Source organism: Coturnix japonica, chromosome 3 (assembly GCF_054131305.1).
Source record: "Coturnix japonica strain WE chromosome 3, WE-NBRP24, whole genome shotgun sequence".
Lineage (NCBI taxonomy): Eukaryota > Metazoa > Chordata > Aves > Galliformes > Phasianidae > Coturnix > Coturnix japonica.
In genome coordinates, this window is record NC_140665.1 from 81,019,418 (window position 1) to 81,038,422 (window position 19,005).

Sequence of the window (19,005 nt, forward strand, 5' to 3'; positions counted from 1 at the left end):
TCACTTGCACCAGTGAATTTTCTGAGATTGTAAACACAAAGAAACCTAGGTTAAAGTAATTAAGTACTAAAACGTGAAATAAAATGACTCAAAGTAATGCTTTCAATGATAGTCTAAAAAATCAGAATAATCTTAGAATTGAAAATTAATGTCTTCCCAAGGAAGCAAATAAAACACTATGGAAAAATCACGACTTGTTTGAACAGAATTACTTATTTTCTATAACATCATTAATTGCCTTTTAAAATTTAAATCCCACTACTGTTGTAAGCATATATATGAAGTGCTACGGTAATAAAGCTCCAAATCCCATGCTGTACTTACCAGGCCCATCAAAAGGCACGAGATGATGTGGGACTTTATCTGAGGAACCTAACGGGATGAGATACAAATCTTTGACTTGCTTCATGTTATTGGCAGCTACACCATAACGTTTTCTACTGCTGAAATAGGCAAATAACAAAGCATAGGATATCTGATCCTCTTCAGTTACAGGGGTAAAGCGAACTACGCAGATTTCCTGTTTACAAAAAGAGAAATAAAAGATCAGACATGTTTTAGTTACTGTTCTTTATTTAAAAGCATAGGTTCAAAGACAAGAAAGTGCCTCCCAAAAATGCAGAGAAAACAGAATGAGCAGAAACCGTGTCAGAAGTAAGGAAAATGGAAAAGATAAATAAAAAAAATTCAGTAGTTTAAAAAAATGCTTTAGAACTCATGACAAAAAGTCAACCTTTAATCAGCCTAGTAAATAAGAAGTTTACTTGGAAGCTGGCATGCTTCCCTAGATTATTCCCCTTCCTACCCATAACACTATTAGGAAAATTTACATTGTAGAGTCTACTGTATCTGAGATAATATCTAATACTAAAGGAAAATGAGTATCCAGATCCCAGAATAACATCCAAAGCCCAGTTCAGCAGTTGATGCTGGGGCTGATCCTGTTAAAAGGTTTAATCAATTTATGAAAGAACAGGAGACTCTCTGCAAAACTGAGATGACACCAGTTAGGACATGGGTTGATATGCAGAAGAGCAAGCTGCTCTTCCAAGGGGCTGACCAGAACCTCATCCAAAGTAAATGAAGAAATCCTGCACCTCCATATGGAATATTTCCAGAAACCAGGGCAGTCTACAATGTTAACTGGCTAGAAAGCGCTTTGTCATACAAGGATGTGCAGGTCCTGGTGGGCTCACTGAATATAAACCAGTAATGCACCTGTGCTTTAAATAAGGCCAACTGCATCCTTGGTGTCAGAACAACAGCAGCCAGCAGATCAATGGAAAAAAGTATCCCCTTCTATTCAGTACTTGTGAGAAAGCAGTGTTTGGGACTCCTCAACATAAAGATAATTTGCACACTGCAGTACAAGTCCACCTTGGGCCACCAAGATGGATTTACATACTCTACAGGAACTAGAAAGCAGTACTTGAGACATGTCAAGCTGTTTTCAAATATGCATATCTCTCCAACAAACACACGTGCTCTCAAACAGTGAACAGAAGGTTAAGGTTAGATAGAAAATAAATGCCACAAGCTGCCAGCCATCATATTTAACATAAGTAGTAGTTATCCTTGAATTGTCACATATTTTGCAAGTGTTCCAGGAAAATAAGATAATTAGGGTAAACAGAATGTATGCTAAACAGCAAGCCCACAGTATGTAAAATTTCTTACCTTGGTCCCTGAGGCTTTGATTTTTTCTACATACTCCCAGACAGTGTGAGGAGATATCCTGCCACCTACCTGAATACTATCAGGTAAATCCTATAAAAAGGAAAACAGAAATCTGAATCAAATGCATCTATTTCATATATTCAAAATATACTTAATTATTATAGTTCTTAAATACTAATTTTAAAAGTCAGTAGAAGTTACAACAGTAGAAAAAATAATTTAGAAGATTAACTAAATTTAGATGTTGGGTATTTCTATTCGGATTTTCAGTTCAAAATCAATGATTAATAATAATCTAGTTATCACTCAAAGCTGTTCTTCTACACTTTCCTCCATAACAATTCATTGCATTAACAAAATCAAACTCCACTCCAGAAAAACTCAAGTTTCTTTAAAGATTTAGCTGTTCTGAGAGTCACACATGTATAGAGGAATATAATAAGGTTTTAGAATTTGAATAATGAGAAAATATATAACCTACACACTTACGTACACAAAAGAAAAATTGTTCTCATGCACTAATTGAGCTCACTCTTTGCTAGTGATATAAAAAGATGTCAAGAATAACTTCAGAACAACTTAGGAAAATCAGTTGTTTTGAAATAAAGCAGAAGAATTATACTAATTACACTCTATTTTTAAAACAGTCCTTTAACACCAAGAGGTACTATGTGATCTGCAACTGACTGAAGATTTACAGCAAAATAAAAATAAGCACATTAATAGAAGACCTAACACTATTTAATTAGAAGGCTGACACATCCTGTGTCTCTGGCGAGAAGTAATACTGAGCCTTACATGCTCTTTGATCTTTATTTTATGCTGCAGTGACAACTGTTACAAGTAGTCGTATCCTTTTCCTGCCTCTCAGTGCCTGAACAGAATACTAAATAAACATTTTTAAGGTTAATTTAGCCTTACAAGGACTGTAATTGCCATCAGATTAGAAAAAAATATGAATCCTGTTATAAACATTTTTACTGTAGAAAAAAAGACTTCTCATAATGTCAACAGAAATCTCCAACAGACACTTTCTTACAAAAACTGATGCTGACTTGTTTAATACCTTCAGTTCAAAGGGAAGTTTTCATTTTCTCACCTGTAACTCAAAAAATGGATTCCACTGAGGTGATTACTTCAGTAATAAATTTTGTCCTAACTTTCATGTTAGTTTGTAACACCGATGATGTTCCAAAGCAAACTATAAACAGTTCAATATTTGCAAAATTATCTCTATAGAAACTACTATTCATCCTCAAGAAAGATGAGAGAAAAGCCTTAAAAGAAATAGAAGTACTTGAATCCTGCTTAACCATGGGACCACGTAGGGCAAACTGAAAAATATTTTACTTATAAACTCTGCCCACATTCTTCCCTCCTGCAAGCACAGTGTTCAGTATAATGATCACACTTCACTGTCTTTCATCATTACACTATCATTAGCATAAATGGTAAACAAGTCACTAAAGTTCAAAAAAGAACTGTCCATTCTTTGCAATAAATGTAAGTACCTCTGTTAAATACTCAAAAGAGCCAGAAACTGGATAAGCCTTGATAACAAACTTTGCCACGGAAGGCATGTTGATGAAACCCTTCCAGATGAAATTCAGGCGCGCCAGAAACAGACTTTCACATTCTACAGTACCGGGTGTTTCCGATCTTTAAAAAATAAATAAATAAATAAGACAAAAAACACTTTGTTTAGAGTATGACATGTAAATAATCACCTTTCTTCACAAAAGAAGCTACTGATCATTAAGAAATTTAATTTTCAGTTAAGAATACCTGAGAGTGCAAGAAAACAGACAGGCAGATAAGCATATAATTCCGTAACTTCCAGGGTAGCAGAAGATGACATTTATTCAATGGCTTTTCTCACATGAAGAGCCATTGAATAAACAGCATATTAGCTCAGTATTGTATTTTTGGAGCCTGCAGAAATTATTTTTTCCAAGAACTAAAAAATGGTACCAAAGAGGACAGAGAAACATGTACAGTGCTGAAGACCCATTAAGATCTATCTTCGCCCTGCAATGTGGAAAGAGGGAAAAGACGGCATGCAAACTGCTGGCCTGTCTTCACCCTGCTTTCCGTATTCCTACTTCTACTTGCAATGCTGTCCACCACCTATAGACCCATTGCTTGGCCAGCTAGCTGCTCTCACACAGGCATCACTTCCACAAGCTCTGTCAATACCTCTTCCAAATTCCAACATTATCACCCATACAAAGCAACTTCTAATACACTATGTTGATAACAAATGAGATTTCTACATCCTCCTCTCTTTCGTTTTGGAGATAATACAGAAAGCATTAAGCACCAGGAATGAGCAATGGAAAAATCAGTAAGAAGGACTGCATCACTTCAGCTCCACCTTCTTTCTCACCCCTGAGAAGACCTCTAGTCCCTTGAGCCTGAAAAGAATATGAACACCAGCGCTAACTGCAAGGCATCAGACCTATAGTACTACATGCTCAAGTTAACTGGTGGCAAAACTTTAAAGGGCTAGCTGTTGCAATACATAAGGATAATAACTAAGAAAGTAGTGTAAGAGACAAACATCAGAAAAGTCATCTAATTAGGAAATTAATTTCTGACATTTGAAGCTAGCCTGATCCATCATGGTTTGCTCACAGCAAACTCAAATTCCCTAACATTATGTATATATATCTCCATACAAGCATATACACACCTTCAGTTGCAGCACTGTTATGTTTCTTAATAGCACAACACAATATGAAATCTACATTCTGACCTTTTTAATATAAACCTACTTCTTTTGAGGCATGTAAAGCAATTTATTTTCCCTGAAAGGAAATATGAGAATTAGAGGTTTGTAATCACTACACATGTAGCATTATTTATACAAATGCATAGCATCAACGGATTAGCCCCATTCCTAAGAGAAGAGGTGTACCGCCTCCACTATATGAAATGCTATAAAAAAAAACCCTAATATTAGTCATAATAGCTAAACAAGAGGAGTAACGTGTTTCACTTAAAAATACTTTTCTTAAGTATATATTACTTTGGAAGAGTTGGGAGGGAGGATTTTGATGAGTCTTGCTTATCATCTTCCAGTAATTCTGAAGCTAAAATAGAGGATGTTGAAGAAAGCGCATCTGCAATGCTTTCTGCTTCATTGTCTGATTGCTTCCGTGCAACACCAACAGACACTTTCACTTTTTTTGCAGAAGGATCATCATCAGTAGGTGGTGCCATTCGACCTGTAGACATGAATTACGATGTTTTGAATGTTTCGATTTTTAGTTTAAAAAAAAAAACAACTAAGAGAACTTCCTCGAAAGACATGGAAGATGAACCAAAAATACATTATTGCAATTGTAGTGCAATAGGATAAATACAGCACATGCATTCATTAAAAGGGTTCATTTATCTGTCTCCATTTTACAAATAGAAGGCAGCATTATGCCAACAGTCTATCATTTTAAAATTGTCCCTCTTATAAACTAAGTAAAACTCTGCTACCACATCCTTGTCTGCAGACTGAGAATAAAAATATTTATGTTCTTGTCACCTATGCAGATTTTGCAGTTAAGATCAAAGAGATGATTTTTGTGTTGACTTGTGGTGTCTGGAGATGCAGATTCATTTCCTTCCTTATCTTTCTCAGCTTCCTCTGACTTCTCATGCAACTTCATCATGTTAGGTTCCTAAGGAAAGTCAAAAGATAGCAGATTTTTTCTTCTGTTAATATTCCTAATATTACTATTTGTACTGCTTCTATTTATTTATAGTATTTTCTTCCCTTCAGACATAACAGCTGTTTACAAGAAGGGATAAGGGGGAATGGCTTTAACCTGAGACAGGGGAAGTTTAGGTTAGATATTAGGAGGAAGTTTTTCACTCAGAGGGTGGTGATGCACTGGAACAGGTTGCCCTGGAGACATTCAAGACCAGGCTGGATGTGGCTCTGGATAGCCCGGTCTGGTGGTTGGCGACCCTGCACATAGCAGGGGGGCTGAAACTAGATGATCGTTGCGGTCCTTTTCAACCCAGGCCATTCTATGATTCTATGATAAAATTTTCCCTTCAAGCCTATAGCCTCGAGGCTCTAAAGTCTATGTAACTGAAAAGGCTATGACAAAAACTATATAAATTCATTAAAATAGCGAATAGGTATTCCCAAATATATTCTACATAAGATTTATTATACATATGTATTCTATAGTATTTTCTGCTGTATTCATCAATTCATCAAAAAAAAAAAAAAAAAAGCCACCAAGTCTGTAAGTCTGAGTCAATCAGGATGAAAAAAGAATTAAACTTCAAACAGAACTAACACACAATCACAGATCATGTTATCTATGAACCAAATATGCTCGTCTCTTTCCTACCTGAATTTCCATAACTTCTTGTTCTTTCATTGGTGTTTCACTTTCAATTTCAATTTCGCCTTTGTGAGTAATTTTTGTGATAGGTCTTCTTTCAACTTCCCTCTGTTCTTTCTCAATCATTTCAATAGTCTGTAAAAACAAGTGATTATATTTATTTGCTTCCACATAATAAAACTTGGAAATCAGCACATGTAAAACAGAAAATAAGGATTGTAATCAAGGAACTCTCTGGGAATAAAAGAGTATATTCTTATTTTGAAAATGTGAAGCAGTTTCTTCAAAGCAAAACACAAGCAGCTCATCTAACTTCACTTAAAATACAAGAATGAGGAAACTGTAAAGTAACCTTCAACACTAAATTTAAATACAACTAATGCACATTTTCGTAAAGAAAGAATTATTAACTCTTCCATAATGATAGCAGTAAGTAGGGGATAATGCTGGACATAAAAACACCTAGATTTATGTAATTTTTCAAGAGCTTGAGTACATAAACCTAATGCTCTTCCTCAAAAATATGTATGTATGTATATATATGTATTCTTCCAGTAACACATAGGCTAATTCTCATCAGGACTGCTGCTTTGCTGCACTGAAAAAAGGAAAACATTTGTCAGTTATTGGGTACTATTCAATAAAAAGGTATCTTGTATAAAAGTAGTAACACAGCTCTTACTATTCCTGCTTCTCTTTTTCAACTACCAACACAGCTATAAATATATCATGACTTTCTATTTCCAAGAAAGTAATGCTTAAAATAACCTAATAAACTTCCTATACTTTGCATTATTATTTATTTTTTTAAATGGTTTTCAGATTGACAGATAACATTTTCAGCTCCAGACTTCTTGGTGGGTGAGATGAGATGTGCCATTTACACGTGAGTTATAAACAACACTGGTTATTGTCTGGCCTGTTCTAAGAGATCTCTCACCCTAGTTAGAATTGTTCTACAAAGCTCCAACTAGAGCTTTAAAATCTTGCTGGAAATAAGAACAGACACAAAAGCCTTTCCTTTTGAGACACAAAAAAAGAACATAAAGAAAGCTGCATCGTTTCTCCCTTTCAGGAATTTATGAGAGTTCTTTCACTTCTGTACTAACATCTCCCTTTGGCTTTGAATACTCAATAAATTATGGAGGTCCTCCTGACCAGTTGCTGTTGATTTAAGTGACATGCATTCTGTTCTTTCTAAATGCACTTAACCTGAAAACAGAAATTAACACACACTTAGGCAGCCAACTAAACAACATTAAGTTGACAAATCTCACGTGTCTGTTTTCTCTTTGTCTCCAAGCAGCCAGTTCTTTGGAGGCCAGTTCTTCTGGGCTCATTTTTATTAGATGGTCTGGAGTAACCTCTCCTTTCAGTACTTTTTTGAACAGTATCTAGAAGAAAAAAGAAAGCTATTGCTGTGGAGACAAAAACAGCTCATAACAGCAAACAAAGTCAAAGAACAACATTCAGTATAGTCCCCATACACATAATGTATTGTTTTAAAATATTCCCTGTATCAGAAACAGTACTAGACTCTAGAGTTCCCTGTTTAGTCTGCATCTACGTACACAGCCTTAATGTCCAGCAGTATGGTTAAATGTTGTTGCAAAAATAGAAACTAAGTTTACACCCACTGCAGCATTAACAGAATTTTCTGTAAAGTTGTAAATTCTCTGTATGACACAATAAAAAGAAGCTAATAATAAAGAGGATATCTATGCTTCTTGATTGACTTAAGAGAATTCCAAGGGGTATAAAGGTGGGAGGGAGAAGGACTCACATTACTTGGCAGCATGAGCAAAGAAAGCAAGCCAGTTAAAGAACTTTGCCTGTTCATACAATTTACAGTCTGTTATCATTACTATAGAGTGAGAGACTGAACAAAGAAACCTGATCAGAACAGAGTACAAATTATCAGAATAACTGATAAAAACAAAAAAGAAAGAAGCTAAACAGGTCATATCAAATAATGGGCTAATAGGAAGCCTAAACTACAATGAGACAAGCTACATGACAGAAACAAATAAAAAAGAAAATTATGAGAAAAAAATACACATCAGTAGTAAAGGCTACTTTGACAAGGCAAGCTACATTCACTACACTTTGAAAACTGACTATTATGTACACTGAAAGCAAAGATTTGAAGTATTAATGGTAGGGGAAAATAAAACCACAAAACTGTAGAAACAGAGAAGACTGGGTATGCACAAGAGGACAAAACATCAAAGAGATAAAGAAACGCAGAGCGATAATAATGAACAAGATTAACTGTGAGAGGTTTAATAATGTATTCTCATAGAAGGCTGTTCCTTTAACACGCAGTAAATAAAGGATTTTGGCAAACCATTACAGACAAGTAATACATACGTTATTTTTAGGATCTTTTAGATTGAACATTAAACTTCTGTATTTGTTCTTATATTTTGAGTCAGTGTCCCGAAAATAAGAAAACAGCTCTCTTTCAATCTTTGTGGCAACTTTTGCTGCTCTCTCCTCAGGAATCTTTAAACTGGAGTCTGTCAGCCTGTGAAAGAACATAAAAGCAAATACAAACATTACCAATCATTTCCAAATATTATTTCCCCCTTTCTGAAAGAAAATAATTGCAAACAAAAATTAATATATTCATTCAATTACATATTCATACCTTTTCATCAGAATTTCCTTAAGAGACTGCTTAACACTATGTCTTATCTGATCAGCAGAAGGTTTGGAAGCTGGCACATTTGCACTGATTGGTCCTTTCTCATTTTTCTTTTTCTTTATTTCTTGTTTCTCATGAACACCTACGAAAACACAGAGTTAAAAACCATAAGCTGCATGGCCACTACAACAAACATTTTCTTTGCCTGTTTACTTTCAGGATCTGAGGATTTTGGTCAACAGCAAGTTGCATCTGAGACAGTAGTGAGCCCTGGCAGCCCAAAGGCCAACCTCACACTGGGGTGTGGTTCTGCACCAGAGAGAGGTGGGCAGCAGGCACAGACTCAAATTGCTGGAGCTCAAGGAGTATTTGGACAATGATCACACACACTGGGTTTGGATTTTGTATAGTCCTACATGGAGCCAGGAGCTGAATCTGATGACCTTTGTTGTTCCTTGCCAACTTGGGATATTCTACTAAGCCTAATTTTTCCTTTGCTACATTGAGGAAAAAAGCATACTGGGAAGCACTTACCACAAGCATATTCAACATTAATTTAAAATGGACTTTATCATTAAACTTAGCATTCCTGAATCTGACAGCCATCAAAACTACTCCAATCATGAGAATCTCAGCTGCCCGTTCAGGTAACAGACAGTCTCAAACATGGCCAATATAACATCTGTATTATAAATAATAATAATTATACATCTTGTATCATTAAATATACATATATATAGACAATATGCACTCATACCCAAATTACAATCATTTCAACAATCACTTCAAATTTTAATTTGCAAAGTTTCAACTGACTACTTGTGTCTCAGCATATGCATATATCCCTAATAACATTTCTTCATTATTTCTTTCAACTACTGAGTGCAATTTAAAACACTTCAATATCAGAAGCAAACTACCTTTTCAAATAATTAGAAAAAAAAAAACAGATTTTATTTTCCATGGGGCAGAATATGCATTTGGAACATCAGTTGTGTAATTAATGTGACAATCAGCCCTACCAAGATTATAAATTCTCCTTCCTCACTAGAAAGGCAGTAAAGATTGGAAACTGTTGTCATACTTTTACACTGTGATCTGATATGCTAGGCTTATTAGGTAAAGCAGCTCTAATAATGCATTTATTTGCTCATCTTCTCCTCAGAATTGGATGATGAGCTAAACCTTTTTAAAAATAAAATGAAGTCTGAGAGTGTCAGAGGAAAGTTTCCACATGCAAGCAATATTTCGGACAAATTTCAACCATCTGAAAATACAGTCCCATAATAGGGAAATGGTAAGCAAGATTAGCAATAAACAATGCCACTATAAGCATCCTAAAAAGCAGTTAAGATAAAGACAAACTCACAGCTTATCCATTTTTATGCTGATTGCCCTAGCCATACAGTTTAAAAGCAATCTTCAGGTTAATTCTGAACACATCAGTGAGATATCCTTTTGTCACCTCCTAATTCAGTTCATATATTTTAGAACAATTCAATGATTTCACAGATGCTGAAGACTCATTTCACCCATGCAATATGTAGTTGGAAAGGCTGTCAGCTATTTTGTGACTCAGAACTTGAACAGTTCAGTATCTGAAGTATAAAGGAAGCCATTCAGTATCAAATACTTATGTTCAGATTTACATTTAATTTTGACATTTTCAATTCTTTTCTTCCAGAAAGGAAAAGAAAAAAAAAAAGTTTCTTCAATGTCAGAATTGACAAAAGACCAGAAAAGCAGGTTTTTTTTAGACATGAATTCAAAGTTTGAGTTTAAGATTTAAAGTCAGTTCTCATACAAAATCTCACTAGCATTGCTGCTAAGCTTTCAATGCCAGATCACAGGAACTGCATTGCACCATGAACTTAAAAGAGTACTGTTTCCTGGAAAGGAGGTGGAAGATGCAGGTATGTTTATTCTGAGGGAATATCTTTTACCTTTCAAATTTCAAATGAAAATCACTTGCAGGAACAAAACATTTAAAAATTGATACTACATAGAAAGCCATTGTCCTTCACTGTAAATGTTAATTACAGCATGGAGAACTTTTCCAAGTCATTACCTGACTTTGAGGACTTTTCAACCACATTAAGTGACTCTTTACTCATTTTTTCACCTTTTTCTTCAGAAGACCGCCGAGGAATTACAGCAGTTTGCAATGCTTTACGAGCAGGAACATGTTGGCCTTTTTTAGTATCTGAGTCTCTGGATTCTGACAAGTTCTTCCCATCACCAGATTCCTGAAACAAACATTTACACAATAAGATTCTACTGAATGCAAATCACAGCACAATTACCATGCATTATTCTCAATTCTTAAGTATACAGTATAGTAAACTCCCCAGATATACACTCACCACTATGTAATGCTGTCTTGGGAGTTACTGAACAATATCTCAAACTGCTACCAATTAATGATTGACAATTTTATTGAAAAACTGGCCCAAGGTAAATCACAGTTAAGCTCTATGTTGAAAAACACTGAGTTTAGCTGTCAGGGATACCAATGAACTTCCCACAACCTGCTTTAGTCATACATCCAAAGGAAGCCACATATGATTACAGAATACATGTAAAACAAAACAAATTGAAAGAAAACCTGATCAAAGTTAAACAAAAGAGTTTACATATCAGAATCACAGCAACGCTATAAAACAAAAGATGATCAATTATGATTAAGTTATGCTAAACATGATACAACATGCCAAAAGACTGAAACAAGTTTAACAAAAAATCACCTCACTGAACTTAATAAGTAAAAGAAAGTAGACAAACACTAATTAAAACATCAGGCATTTTCTTCTAAATCAAATCTAAAGTAAAACAGTCAAAACTAAAATGCTGTTTTCACCTAGTCCCATAGATTCTTAGAAGATGCATGCTTTATATAATATAGCAAATTGGCAGATGCCTTAGAACAGTGACTGGAGTTGTGAAGGAAAAGTTCACTAACTTCTTCAAAAAAAGATGTTCAAAACCATCTGGCTATCCTTTGATCTGAGGCTACAGCATTAGTTTACACTAGTTATGTAACATGGGAAAATCTACAGCATAATAACCTCTTTTCTATTACATTTGTCATGCATTCTTTCTCTGGTGAGAAGGGTTAAGAGCTGCTTCTGAATAGTGTATGTTGCTTAAACAGATAGAAATATACATAGCTGAACACACTTATGCTCAACCTTCCATCTAAGAGAGGAGAGTATCAAAAATTCAAAACAGCCAAACCTGTCTGAAAATGAAGTAACTCTGAAAATAATAACAGAGGTTTATATGAGATTCAAGAATGTTTATAATGTATTTCCAAAAAAGTGAGGTAGGAGAAAACCCTCTACCCTCAGTAACAAAAAAGAATTTAAGCATTAAATAAGACTCACCCGTTTGAAAATTTTGACTTTATGTTTCCCTGTGTCCTCTGTCTGTTTTCCTTTTTCAGTTGTTACATTCAGATTACAAGTAGGTCCTTGCTTTGACACCCCTGGTTTTTCATGTTCAATTGTTTTTTCTTCCTTGTGGCTGTCAGTTTTCAGTTGAGTATCCAGAACACTTTGATCTAAACATTCTGCCTTTTTGTCTTCTTCAGCACAGCATTTCACACACACATATTCTTTATCTTCTTCGCCCATCTGCTGCGCTTGAGAAAGACTCAGTCCAACACAATCACCATGAAACCAGTCATCACACCTACCACAGCCTACCATAAACCTGAAAACAAAGCAAAAATAGATTAGCACATAAAAAAACATTTAAAAAGCAAGCAACAATTCAAGCAGAATGCATCACGCTTGCTTTGATTTGTACATCTCAGCAACTTGTTCTTACCTGATAAACGATTCTCTTTGTAGCTTTACATCCATCTCCAGCCTTACAACATGGTACGATCTGAGAAATGGCTGCATTTATAGGTTTGAGTGGTTTTATTTGCCATTTTGCAATAGTCCAAGAGAATATCACAACCTCACTATGTACTTGTAACCTGATCCCAAAACCTACCAAAAGAACCTTTTCAGATTCAACAAGTTGAGCAAAGAAGTTAAGAAAAATAAAACTCTCAAAAACCTCAGAACCACTGAATTTATGTTTGAGAAAAGTGAAACATTTTCTTGTAGGAGCATACATCATGTTTTCCTCCAAACTCACAGTAGAAATGTATCAACTGATATGACTTAGCCTTCCACTGCAATAAGACATGTTTGAGTATTCTGAGAAATATAAATAGCACACAACTATCTCCAGAAAGCTGGTTTTTCCCCCCACTCTTTCTAGTGAACTTGGGGCCAAGAATTTGGCTTCAAGCTAAATCTGGCCTGTTTGCAGTTATTAGTTAGTTTGAAATTAGGTACATGTCATTTCTGTGACGCCATCTTACTCTAAGCTAATAGCTTCTTAAATCATAACACCAAAATGAGAATTGCTTAAAGAAATGCTTTTCATTTCAGAGTCACTTAAACAGACTCATCGTTCTTCAGCTAATGTGACTCTATGCAGACATTACATTTCAAAGTGTAGTGAAGATCACCTGGTCTAAGACAAAATCCTAGTTTCCAACAACTTTGCTAAAGCTACTTTGGAATTTCAGTAGGTATCACTAGTCCCTGATTACGCTGATAGGTATAATTTCTCAGACTATTTTGGAGTGAAGTGGAATTTCAGAGTTAAACAGATCAAACATCAATATATATTTGTTTCACTCAGAAGCAATGGCTTTTAAAATAATTTATTAAAATGCACCTAATTTAAGTGTTCTGATCTGCCTCCAAATCTCGTGTGTCATCCACCTGTTTTTTTTTCTTCTTTTTTATCTTTTCTTACATTAACGTGTCATGTATCTTAAAATCCGGCAGAAGAAAATACAGAAAGACTGCACATGATTGCATTATGAAAAGTGTAACTTCATTAAGTACTGAAAAATTACATACAATTTCTTTGTAAATTCCATGGATGACTGAAGCCTGTAGACTCTTCTAAGGAATACTCCACCTAATGTGTACAAGCCCCTGCAAAGATGAGCTACTACTTGTTGACTTACCTACTTTGAAAGACTGAGCATATATTACAAAATGTGCTTAGAGGAATTCTCATTCACCAGAACTGTAGATGAACACTCTAGGCGGTTTGAGGCAGTACTGTATTCAAAAAACTACGAGATGGAGAATCTTCCTAGTCTAGCAGCATAAGTTTGAAGTGCAAGAACAGAAAAGAGTCATAGCTTTATCTTCTGTCCTTACTTACCCAAAATAAATCAGGATTAAATTCAGTTGAAGTAAATCAGTAAGTTTTTGATGCTTTTTCTGATAAGCTTTAAAGCTCCAGCTACTCAAGGAACAGGTCGCTTCCAGCTTTAGCAGCCTATACTGCTGTTCAATATATTTGAAAAAAAAAAAAAAAAATGTTTTTATAATCCAGTTTGTGAAGAAAGCTATTTTCTCTCTCATTTTTTCATTCCTTCAGCTACAAGTACATTCACTGGTGTTACTGACAACTACCAAAAAGATCTGTCTGTCTATTCAGTTGTTTCAGTTAAAGAAGGCACATGTTCCTTCAAGTTTTGCCAGTACCTCCATGTCTTCACATCTACGTTCTAGCAAAGCAAGATATAAGAATGGTATATAACACTACTGTTACATGCTTCTGATCCTCTTTACCACAGAAATTAACAGAAAAACAAAACAAAAGTGATGGAAGTTTGACACAAAGATGACTGCATCTTTATGAAAAACTAGAACCAAACATGTGATGGTATGAAATACATGAGTGCCTATTTCACAATTCCAAGGATCTACAAGACACTTGGCATGACACATCCTGTGCCATTGCAAAAGTTACTAAAACTCTGGGGATACCAAAGACCAGTTATAAAAGTCCAAAATCATTTTCTACAGTGTTGAAGTAAGATCAAAACAGACAAGTATTTTGTTGTACTGATGAATGAGTACCTTCTGGTTAAAAAGTGAAGGAAACTGAGGAAGCACAATCTTGAAGCTGCAAATACTACTGGAATTTTTATTTAAAACACGTTTGTGTTTTTTTTGTTTGTTTGTTTGTAAACTCAGGCACTGGAAACTAATCTGTTAAATGAGCAGGGCACACTGCAACCTTTAGCAACCAGAACTAAAATTTTGATTAATATTTAGAAAATGATTTAAATTCCCAGGAAAGTACAGATGACTCCAGAGAATAAAAGAGACAAAATGCTGCAGAACTTCAGCTTTAAACTGACAGCGTGTGTAATTCACACCTTTGCTCACTAATAGCAAGTGGCAAAAGGAATGGTTTGGGACATCAGTAAAGCACCAAATAAGCATTCAGTCTTATCTCTTTATTTGGAGGCCCAGCAATAACAGAAGTGAGACTTTTTTTTTCCTCCCCCTTCCTATCACACAGGCTTTACCTTGTTGGACAGTGTATTACACAAGCCTATCCCATACTCTGAAATAGATGATTTCAGATTTTTTTTAGTAGTATAATCATACTGAATAGGAGTATTTTAAGGCAATTAAGCAGAAGAGCAGAGGCACAGGCTTCCAAGAACAAGCTGATTCCTAAAAGCCCAATTTAAAAGATATTTACAAGCATACTTTGTTGATGTTTTCTTCATTTCTTTGCAAATATTTTAAATAAATAAATAAATAAATAAATAACTGTGAATGAATTCAGCTCAGAAACAAGTAATTCTTTACAAAGAATATACACCAAGATGGAAAGATGTCATTTTAGCCATCTTAATGAAACTACTGAAGATGGAGTATCCATTTGGGTTCATCCCAGCCTTCACAATAAGGTTTCAACTGCACTGTATTTAAACATGCAGAATAAAACTTCAGATTCAAAAAGCAAGACTACAAAGAGAATCTGGAAATGTCCAAGAAACCTGTGCTATGAACAAAATTTAAGTGTTTACAATCATCTGGCTTAAACTCTGTTATACAAAATGGTAATAAAAATAGTGGTACTGCCCGCCTGAAAATGTCACTGTTTTCACACTAGTCAACTAAAAGTCTCAGTTTCAAGGCTGATAGAAGAACATATGATACAAGTAATGCAAGAAATCCTTTGTACCATAAGGCCATATATACATCTTCATCTGTTTCACTCATCTGTACACAAAATGCAATTATGATTGATAAAAGTAATTGTATTTGGGTAACAAAAGTGACAGTGCAATGCTCAAAAATTAAAAGGGGAATTCAAGGGACACTGAAGCCTCGCTTGAAGGATCATAGATGTCCTCTTGCAAAACTGTCAGTTGTGACTGAAGAGGTTCTGATATCTTGGACTATTTAAAACACCAAAGTTTCTGAACGCAGATTGCTTCAAGTTGCAGAGCAGGAGTTTTACCCATGTTGTAAGGCTGGAGTGGAAGATGTAAAGCTGAAAAAGAAAAAAAAAGTGTTTTAAAATATTGTATTAACCTCCAATATAAGATCAGAACTGCTTTTACATGTCTTCAATATAAAACTGTTTTATTCATGGAAAACTCTAAGAACAGACAGGTGACAGTGGAAAGTATTACAGTTCACTGGGACCTTCACATGGAGTATTTTATTGTTTCATTCCTGTCAAATAATTCTTGGCAGTCTCCATACTGTGCAAAAAGATGCACCTTCAAAAATCAGAATGGAACGGAACATAGACAAAAAGAGACAATAATTGAAGCAATCATTCCATAAACTTTTTTAAGTTTGGGACACTTTCCTTAGTGTTCTTTGTGGCAAATTAAATTTATCTGTGATATTAAAAAAAAACACCACAAGTTTGGACCACATTTTCAAAATACACAGGGTCAGGTTTTAAAATTAATTTACATAAACTCAATACATATAACAAAAACAAGTTGCTAGAGAAACCAATCACTGTGAAATAAGATTTTAAAACTTGGTGCTACAAGTCAGCCAACACTGAAGTTGAGACATTCCATGGAAACAATTGTTTTGCCTTCAGCTAATAAAGACATTATTAGAAGGAAAGAGTGATGAGCTTAACCTTTACCAATCCACTTTATTCCCATAGAGACTGAGGAAGATATTCACAGCAGCTTTAGCACAGCCTGTTTTTCACATCAGTGTAGCATGGACTCAATTCAAAACTCAGAGAAACAAAAGGTTACCAAAAAAAAAAAAAAGAAAAGAAAAAAAAAAGAAGTGCACAACCTTGTTACCAGAGCACAAGTTTTTGTTTGTTTTCCATCTAAGTTCAATACACATGATTAACAATTTTTTTTCAGGTTTTTAGTCTTCTAGAAACAAGCAACAGTGGCTTCAAAAGAAACACTATCATCAGATGTCTTTACATAAAGTGCATGGCATAGGATAAAGATACTGAAAACACTAATTTCCCAGTATAATACAAGCATGTGATTTCCTATAAAGATAGATTCTTTTCCATTTTCCATGTTACAAAATCCTCTCTAAAACAGAAGCAAAGTATGACACAAAAAATTCTATTCTGCCCAAACAGAAGGTAAATGAAGAAAAACAGACCCAAGCAACTGAAAAAACAAAATCCTTGATCTTCCACAAACCACAAAAAGATCTCCTACATCTCCTAATAATAACCACAAACCTATTAAAAGCAATATTAATGGAAGCTCCATTAGCAAATGAATCTATCTACATTTTGCATCTTTCAGAATCAGTTGTATAAACTGCACATATACAGGTATTTTATAAAACCATTTATTTTAGACAACTAACATGATTTTAAACTGAAAGAGTAGATTTAGACTGGACATTAGAGATTCTTTTACTGTGAGGATGGTGAGACACTGGAACATGCTGTCCAGATAGACTGTGGATCCTCTCATCCTGAAGGTGTTTAAGGCCAGGTTGGATGGGGCTATGAGCAACCTGGTCTAGAGGGAGGTGTCCATGCGTATAGCAGGGGGTTGGAACCAGATGATCTTAAAGATCCCTTCGAATCCAAACCACTCTATGGTTTCCTGGCTCTCTCCTGGTACTGGTATTAATAATTCTACTAGTATTGTAGCAAATTAATAGAATCTGTATTAAAGGAAAAAAAAAAGCCTAGCAATAAAATGGCATGGCTCTATGAAACACACTGGAGTCCTTGAATTTTTTTAATGACATATTACAACGTTGTTTTGCTTACACTGTAGTTTAATTTTGCTACAGTGACAACAGCATGTGGATTTGTTTGTTTTTAAACTTTACACTTGAAGTAATTCTGTATATTAGATGTACAGAGACTTTCTGGTGACTCTCTGTTTCCAAGAGATTAGAACACTATCTTTTTTAATCAAATTCTACACTTCTACAATTGCCTTCTACACTATCAATACCTTATCCTCCACTTCCTACAACTGAAATGTAGGAAAAAAAAGTATGACCCTAAGTAAGGGTCCTACACTACAAAGCTTATCTGTGAGCTCTGAAAAGTCCTAGTACTCTGACCACACAAACTGCATCATCAAATTCCAAGCAAGTTATTAAAAAATATAAATATACTAAACTGTAGAAATCAAAAGGAAATTATCAGAAAGCAATTAAAATTATAAACTTCCTTTTGCTTTCTATAATGCTGTCTAGAAAATTTGTTTAGTAACAGAAAATCTCAAGTTATGTACTATGAACTATTGAATCTAAGTTGGTGGACAAAGGAGAGGGTCTTAAAAACCTCAGTTAAATTTTGTCTACTTGCCTAAGAAAGAAATTAATTCAGCTTATGAACCTGAGTGTATCAAACATTTACATGGAAAAAATGGAGAAATTTATTAATATGGACACAAGAAGAAATCTTGCATTAACAGATTTCTCAATCTGCAAAGCACTCTCATCTAGCTCTACGACAGGACTGTAAATGTTTTTGGGTTTTTTTTTCCTTCTATTTTTAAATATCATTGTTCTGTCTTCAGGAAAAGTAGCATTTACATTTATGATAAATTTTACTGTTTCCAACATAGTTTCAACTCACTGAGAATTTCAGGTAACAACTTTGGTCTGTAAAACCTTCATGCAATACACATGCACACACACATATAGATAAATGCCTTTCGTCCATATATGGATGAATCAAAATTTATGGGTGTGATGTATGTTGCTAGATGACAAGAAGACATCTGACAGTACTGGGACACAATGGTGAAGTCAGACAAGTTGAAAGAAATACTACAGTCAGTAATAAAAACAATTCAAACTTTGCTCCAATCAGATAAAACTGTGCCATATGTTATAAAAATTGCCGAATACAAAAAGACATTAATTATCTGACCTGACCAAGAAACACAGAGTTTAGTTTCCACTTGAAAGAACAATTACTTTTTTAGTTATCTTGCAAAAGTAAATCTCTGAATGGGAATGAACAGAT

General features: G+C 34.8%; 1 protein-coding gene across 13 annotated transcripts in view; it reads right to left on the minus strand.

The window, feature by feature from the left end:
- The window catches only part of PHF3 (PHD finger protein 3), a 45,976-nt gene that overhangs the window by 5,870 nt on the left and 21,101 nt on the right, over nt 1-19,005 (minus strand). For 11 of the 13 annotated variants that reach the window (XM_015859157.3, XM_015859156.2, XM_015859153.2 and 8 more), the window contains 11 exons: nt 12,060-12,387; nt 10,745-10,922; nt 8,680-8,818; nt 8,400-8,556; nt 7,307-7,423; nt 6,036-6,164; nt 5,216-5,351; nt 4,706-4,904; nt 3,189-3,336; nt 1,678-1,767; nt 325-520 (listed from right to left, as the gene is read on the minus strand). In XM_015859157.3, the coding sequence (XP_015714643.1) occupies nt 325-520; nt 1,678-1,767; nt 3,189-3,336; nt 4,706-4,904; nt 5,216-5,351; nt 6,036-6,164; nt 7,307-7,423; nt 8,400-8,556; nt 8,680-8,818; nt 10,745-10,922; nt 12,060-12,387 (1,817 nt within the window). Of the gene's footprint in view, nt 1-324; nt 521-1,677; nt 1,768-3,188; nt 3,337-4,369; nt 4,485-4,705; nt 4,905-5,215; nt 5,352-6,035; nt 6,165-7,306; nt 7,424-8,399; nt 8,557-8,679; nt 8,819-10,744; nt 10,923-12,059; nt 12,388-12,504; nt 15,621-19,005 lie in introns of those variants that run through there. The other 2 variants (XR_014944885.1, XM_032443874.2) reach the window with 2 other exon arrangements.